The sequence below is a fragment of the Canis aureus genome, unplaced genomic scaffold (assembly GCF_053574225.1).
Source record: "Canis aureus isolate CA01 unplaced genomic scaffold, VMU_Caureus_v.1.0 ptg000473l_RagTag, whole genome shotgun sequence".
Taxonomy (NCBI): Eukaryota; Metazoa; Chordata; class Mammalia; order Carnivora; family Canidae; genus Canis; species Canis aureus.
In genome coordinates, this window is record NW_027554646.1 from 1 (window position 1) to 8,080 (window position 8,080).

The 8,080-nt window shown below is 36.8% G+C and overlaps 1 protein-coding gene across 1 annotated transcript; it reads right to left on the minus strand.

The window, feature by feature from the left end:
* Positions 1-742: 742 nt before the first annotated feature.
* On the minus strand, positions 743-5,565 carry LOC144310158 (outer dynein arm-docking complex subunit 2-like). Its single transcript, XM_077890904.1, has 5 exons — positions 5,409-5,565; positions 4,583-4,792; positions 1,607-1,849; positions 974-1,084; positions 743-829 (listed from the first exon to the last, which is right to left on the minus strand). The coding sequence occupies exons 2-5, from the start codon at positions 4,706-4,708 to the stop codon at positions 743-745; spliced, it is 567 nt and encodes a 188-aa protein (XP_077747030.1). The 5' UTR covers positions 4,709-4,792; positions 5,409-5,565.
* Positions 5,566-8,080: the final 2,515 nt, after the last annotated feature.

The window sequence follows — 8,080 nt, forward strand, 5'->3', positions numbered from 1 at the left end:
AACCATATTTGAAGATAAAATCTTTAAAGAGGTAATTAAGGTTAAAAAAGGTCACTGAAGTGGGCTCTAACCCAATATGATTGGTATCCTTAGAAGAAAATATTAGGACACAGAGGAAGGAACATGTGGAGACATGTGAACATGAAGATGACCATCTACAAGCCAAGGAGAGAGTCTCCAGAAGGAAGCAATACTATCAACACCTTGATCTCAAACTTGTAACCTCCAGAACTATAAGGAAATAAATTTCTGTTATTTAAGACACCCAGTGTATGGTATTTTGTTATGGCAGCCCTTGCAAACTAATACAATTCTCTACTGACATGAACCCCTTTCTCTAACTCTGTCATTTTGGCATACTGTCACTGTGCACATTTTAAAATGTATTCCTCTAGGAAATCAGCTCTGATTTCTCTGATAGGTAGAAGCTGGAATGGCCAGTAAGCAGCCATCTACTAATTTGTCAAGGCTACCTTTTCTTCCCTTTTCTGATGTACTATGAAATGCATTAACTCACAAAAAGCTAATGAAGATTAAAATAATAAAAAGATACAACAGGAATACACACACATACACAAGCATACACTCATTCATCATCCATCTGTCTTGGCAGAAGATAAATTTCCCAAGATCAGTATGTTTGAACAGGGTACTTGAAAAGCAATATAAAGGCACCATGCATATATTTAGCTATTTTACACTAAGTAACTTGTTTTAGGAGACAAAGATATATAAGTACCTTCTAGAAATGTACATAATCAAGATATGTTGGAGCAGGCTTCTCTCTCTCACATACACAGGCATCTATCATTAGCACAGTGATGCAGACCTGTGTGTGCAGAAAAATCCCTGGGGATTCTTGCTAAAAATGCAGATTCCTGAGTCATAGCCCCAGAGAATGAAACTTCATATTTAGAAATGCCACCTTAACTATATGAAGAACACCACAACTTTGCTGGGGAGTCCACCATACCTGGTAGATGGCCATGGCACACTGTTCCTGTAGTTGTTCATTCTCACTATTTAGGTTCTTGACTAGATTTTCAATTATCCTTTCTGCTTTGATTGCAGCTCGGTACTTTTCCTAAGAATACAAATTTAAATATTTTTTTAAAGATTTTATTTATTTATTCATGAGAGACACAGAGAAAGAGAGTCAGAGACACTGGCAGAAGGAAAAATAGGCTCCATGCAGGGAGCCTCACATGGGACTTGATCCCAGGATTCCAGGATCACACCCTGGGCCAAAGGCAGGTGCTAAACCACTGAGCCATCCAGGGATCCCTTAAATTTAAATATTTACATGTGTAATGCATGAATATAAATATCTATTTACATTTACTAATAAGTATGCCAAACAAACTTTCTTAAAAAACACTAAAGTCCAAGATTAACACAACTGTATAAGAGAATTTAGTCAACATTTTAAAAAATACATCACACAGGTAACCATTTAATTAATGTTCTATTAGTTTCATCTTCTCTAAAGAACTGCTGACTTCTCAAAAAAAAATCCTTAGCAGTCACAATAATCTTAAAAATTATTATTCAACTAAAAAAAAGTTAATGCAAATGAAAACAAGGGAAGCAGAGCTGGCTTGAGTACCTCTGATGCACATTCTTGCAATGTCCCCACCACTGGAATTAGCATGTTTTCATGAGAAGTCTTCAGTAAGTGAGCCAACAAAGGAATGCCGCCGGCTTTATGAATGGTTTCTTTATTTGCATAACTCTTACTACAGCTCCATAATGCCAGTGCCACACAGCGAGCTACTTCCACATCTCTGGCATTATACAGACTTGATTGAGCTGGTTCTGCTGAACTCTGTACACAGTCCAGTAAAGCGACCTACAAAAACAGATAAATACAATGTATGTGGGAATCTTTAAAATAAAACAACATTTCCCACAACAGTTACAGGGCTGCTACCAAGCTAACTTCTATCAAAAATAAGAATACTTCTACGAATTAATTTTCATACTACACAGAAATAGTCAGTGAAAGCAAAGAAACAGAACCCTTCAAAATATATCTTCCTCCAGATCTGGGAGCCTTTACATTTCCTTCCTACAAGAAATTTAATCTCACCAAGATTGTATTAATATTAATATGGCTGTTACATTTATATTAACAAGATTTGTATACTATATCTGCAGCCCGGGTTCTTACAATCCTTCCCTGCATGGATGCATTCTTTCTGCTTGCTCAGAATTCTTAACTTCTGCCCAGGTTTCTACCAGGTGTGCCTCTTTCGAGATCTATCTCCATCTAAGTGCCCAAACCCCACTGTGGTCAATGGCCTCCTGCCTGCTCTTCTTTTAACCTCCATTCCCTTGCTCTGATGTCATGACAAGCCCACTGTTCCATCTCTGTACTGAGTGATCTCCCTCTCTTCCCATTTTAGTGAGGGACTCTTATCTGTATGTCATCTACCCTCATATTGTTAGCAAACCAAAAATGGATTACCAATCCTGATCTTTCTCAGATGTGTTCTCAACCTAGTAATTACAAGTCTATTAATGGTTGATCTATTACTCTTCTTTCCCATTCCTAACTTAGCTATCATGTAAGATTATATTAAAATGTGTAGCATTATCTTGACTAAGTAATTGCAATTCAGGTACCAAATTCTAAGTCCCCGAATGTGATATATAAGACTCTCATAAAAGAAATTTACTAAAATTTATAGTTTTAAGTTACATTATTCATTTATTCTATACATTATTCATAATTCCAGTAGACAGCCACATCAGCCTAATGTATTACTTCATTACTTAAGCAGAACACTGATAATCATACTAATAATTACCTTTCCCCAACATTTTATTATGAAAAATTTTCAAACATACACAATGGCTGAAAGAGTTGTACAGTGATTATACAGCAAAAAATGTATACATTCCCTAGATTCTATAATTAACATTATCACATTTGTTTTATCTCATAGCTAACCATCTATTTATCCATCTATGCAGCCATAAATCTATCTTATTTTTGAAGCAAATAATTACACTCTATTGTGATCTACAGATTACAAGTGACATCAGACGGTCCCCAATTTATGATGGTTCAACTTATTTTTCAACTTTACTATGGTGTGAAAGTGATATGCATTCAGTAGAAATCCTATTTGGAATTTTATCTGAGCTAGTAATATGTATGTTACATTCTTGTGATGCTGGGCAGTGGCAGCAAGCCTCAGCTCTGTCAGCCACAACATCACAAGGGTAAGCAACTGATATGGTTACAACCATTTTGTTCCCAATCTGTAGCCATTGTGTTTTCACTTTCTGTACAGATTCAGTAAATTACAAGAGATATCAATGCTTTATTATAAAATAGGCTTTGTGTTAGATAATTTTGCCCAACTAGAGGCTAAGTATTTTGAGCATGTTTAAGGTAGGCAAGGCTAATCTGTGATATTCAGTATGTTAGCTGTATTAAATGCATTTCAACTTAAATGCATTTCAACTTACGGTATTTTCAACTTACAATGGGTTTATCTGGACATATAACTCCATTGTAAATCAAGGAAGATCCGTACACAGAATCTCTCAGTAAATTTCTAAACACATTTCACTGTGTATGCATTCCTATTAAATGCATATTGATTCAATGTATATTTATTAACCTTTCATATGTGTAGGGTACTGGGCTAAGTGCTGTAGATGACAGTAAGATAAGTAAGACACATCTCTTATCTCAAGGAACTCAAACTATAGAAGTGGAGACTGTCCAGTATGTAAATGCTATAGGAGGAACACAAGATCCTTTGGAAGGTGGATGAAAATGCATTTCCTTAATGCCCTACGTTTTCTTGACATGAGTGTTGAACAGAATGTTCACTTATTTCTTTCAGTGACAGTTATTGATATAATCATTTTTTAAATTATAAAAATAATACACAATAAATTGGCAAATATGGAAAAATATGAAGAAAAATTGGTAGTTATTTCAGAGGAAACACCTGCGTACAATTTTGTGTATTTATTTCACATGTTTTTATAGAAAACTTGTTATATACTTGTTAGGTAAGTCTTTGAAAATTGGAGTCATATGTGTCAATCAGGTTTTGATCCTGTCATAATTTTATATAATATTATATACTGATAGCTGATGATGCATGTTTCCTCGAGATACACTTCATATTATTTTACTGATCTCATATGGTAAACATAGTTTTCAGTTGTCACTATCATAAGTAACAATGAGATGAATAAATGTCTGTTGCTCTGACAGTCTCCTTGGGAGGCAGTCCTCATGGTGAGCTCACCAGAGCAGAGAGCATGGACTACACTTCCCGACATTACACACACACATAAACATCTCCCTACCAATGTGGTAGGTGTAAATTACATCTCTTATTTAGATGTATATATCTTTGAAAAATAAGATCAGACCTGTTTTCTGGCCAGTTGCTAATGTGAATACACAAAAACAGTTTTTGAGGACGTTATACCAAAGAAGGTTCCTGGAACACACCTATGGTTATTTAACATCCAGGAGTGGCCAGGAAGGACAGCAGAGAGGTGACATCTTGGTGGCAGGTGGTGTGCTGATGACAATGGCAGAGGTACTCACCAGTTTGGTAATGCCTCCATGGTGTCTCACTGCCCGTCGGGCTCTTCTAAACTTGGCAACATTTGCGATTGTCTCAGCTGCCAGGCATTTCAGTCTCTTATGTGGAGAATCAAGTATATTAACCATAATTGGTAAGCCCCCAAGGTCAACAATATTACGTCTGATTTGAGGATTATGACTGATTTCCTTTAGGATTTCTAATGAACCAATCTAAATGAGAAAATAGGAGTTAGAGGTGAAAATAAGTGCTTAATACATAACCAGTCCTAGAGTTTTAAAAATTCCAAGTCTACCTCAAATCCTTCCCTCATGAAGTTTTTATTTTTATTTTTATTTATTTTTTTTTTAATTTATTTATGATAGTCACACACAGAGAGAGAGAGAGAGAGAGGCAGAGACACAGGCAGGGGGAGGAGCAGGCTCCATGCACCGGGAGCCCAACGTGGGATTCGATCCCGTGTGTCCAAGATCGCGCCCTGGGCCAAAGGCAGGCGCCAAACCGCTGCGCCACCCAGGGATCCCCCTCATGAAGTTTTTAAAGGAAATGCCTTCTGTTCCCAGGTGTTACACATAGCCTCCTTATTTTCCTTCAATTATGCAGACAAACATTCATCATTTAAGAAGCACATAGAAAAGGTTCTGGAAATGAACCAGAAGATAAAGCACAGCCAAGAAGAGAAGAGCAGCGAACAAAAGGAACAAGCTATCAGTGAGATGAGCAGGCAAAGAAAAGAACTAGGCAGAGGTAGCAGAGACGTATCAGTAAAAAGAGAAGCACAAAGAGGTATGAACAAGGCTCATCACCCACGTGAGGTAAGCCACTCACCTTATATCTGAATTCATCAGTATCCAGTAAATTTATCAAAACTTTAAGGCCTCCAACATCTCTGATTGCCAACTGGCAGGTCTCTTGCGCCAAGTTGAAATCTTTTATTGAACGCAATGCAATCACTGTAGCTATCTCTTTTCCTTCCTACGAAACGCAAGGCCATGGAAAGGTTAAATAAGATCACGCTTCTATAGAAATTTCCTTAATGGTTATGAATCCATGAACTGGGAAATGTGTCTCCCCATACATGGCATGTTAAATTTTTTTAAGTTCTCCGAGTGGGTTATAATTTGTTAAATGAATCATGTAGAGTTGAAGCACAAAAAAGCTTTACAGAGTATCATAAAACATTATTCCAATTAAGAGTCAACATTTAAAGGTGGTCTGTCTGCTTTAAACAGCTAGAGCATTAGGTGGTATTAGTACATTAAATAGAGTCGAGGGGCAAGCCTTGAGAAATCCACTGAGGAATATAAGTTTTATGCAGAGGTAACAGGCCGTCCCTGGAGTTCTTGAACAGCATACTGTGCAATCCAAACCGTGTCTGGAAATTATTCTCACAGATGTATGTAGAACAGTCTGGAACAGGGAAAAACCTGAGGAAAGGGAAACCATGTGGGAAGCAGTACAACAAACCATGCTGGGACCAGGATTAAGTGGGAGAGGGGCCATGGGGTTGGGAAGGAGGTGGCGAGCCCATTAGGAACTGGAGATGACTCCGTGTATGGATAAAGGACAAAAAGGTAGCCTTCAGTATCGCATGCAAAATGCTGTCCCAGTGTTGAGAATCATGTGATCAATGTCTGCTTGGCTAATCACCAGCTGTAAAAGGTAGTGGGGAATGGCTCCTTTAAGGTAAAACAATCTGGGAGAATTTAAAAGAATGTAATGATTGATCAGTGAAACAGATGCACCAGGAAATTATAATCAGAATTCATTGCAGGAATTCTTAAGCAATGTCCACCCATCATTAATGCTTTAAAAAATCTTCTGATGGATGCAACATAGTACATATTACTTCTCCTCCTATTAAGACGGGATGGTAAATAAGAGTTCCAGTATAAGCACCGAAATAGTTCATAAGACACAAGAGCAATGTTTCTAATGGAGCTAAGGATAAACTATTTTTGTAAAAGGTGCTCATGAAAGATGGCCTTCGGTCTCTACCTCAAAACACAGTATGAATGGCCTCAAATAAATCTCTTTCCTTTTTGAAGAAAGACACCTACAAAATATGTTTATTCTCATTTGCTGATTATGACTTTATATTGCTATATTACAGATACATGTTCATAGATACAATATATACATTTACACAAAAGTGGAAATTATATCCAAGCAGCCCAACCTCCTCCTTCATATCTCACACACACACAAATCCTTTTGTGAATACAACATGATGTGTTACTTTTAAAATAAGCTGAAATGGGATTATAAGAGGGCAAGCATCAAAAAGATAGAAAGGTTTAGACTTCAGCCTTTCCTCTTAATGCGTCCATAAAAGCCCCTCCACATCTCTAAAAATATTACAAACCACTATCCTGTGCTGAAACCATTGTCAGTCTGCTTTTCATATTAATTTTCTTCCTGAGTAATCCAGGCTGTCCTCTATATTCAAGATGAAGTTGAGAATGGCAAAAGCCTTCACTTTACTATTTACATTGAAAATAAGGAGTTTTCTTCCCATAGCTTTTAATGTCTTTGTTTATATCAAGAGAAATTTTTACCACCACCAATCGTCCTACAGTTCATTTTGAAACATAAAATAGTAAATCCTTATTACATTCAATTTTATAATCTCCCTTGTTTTGGGGTACAGGACCTCTTCAAACACACATTAGCACTTTTGATGCCTTTCTTTTTAAAAACAGAAGGCAGATATTTCATAAATCATAAAGAAGAATCTAAATGCTAATCATAATATATAAAAAAAAAAAGAGAAAGCGAGAGAAACAATTATTTAACAATTCTTTTGTTGAATTTAATTGGGTTAAAAGGAGCCCAAAAATTCCCCTGGTGTACCTGGAGGAGGAGAGCTGGGTGGGCTCCCACATGAAAAGTTTAAAAATGCAAACCAGGAGCTTCAGATAGAGTTCTTTAGGCAGTGCCTTCAGACTCAAGCATGACTTGAAAGCAAGAAGGTATCAAACAGCATGTCATGCCTCAGTCAAGCCAACAGAGTCCACACACACACACCAAACTCCGAGGCAGAGCATGCTGTCCTGGCGTTCTCAGTGGTGTGTGATAGAGGACTTTCTTGACTGCTATACTTGCATTGTATTTTCTTTGGTAGCACTTTCCTACTTACACATTCCGCACAGTCATTCTTTCCTATTTCATTTCGAGGTCTCTTAATTTTTCTCTTCTAGATTATTTCTATCTTGTGTGCTTGATTTCATCATATGCACCATAACCAATGACATAACAATTTTAAGGAATTGTGTACTTGTGGTAGATGCCCAAAAGGTAAGACACTATATTTTTCTAAATGATCTCTAAGCCACTTTTGAAGCCAAAGGATGGAAAATTTTCTTTTATCATTGAGAAGTTAGATCCTTATAGAAAAAAACTCTGTAAATCAGCAGCTTTTTTTCTGAAAATCTGGAAACATATTCATAGACTTGAGAGTTTTTTTTTTAGAACAGTTTTATATTAGGGAAAGTTAGTTT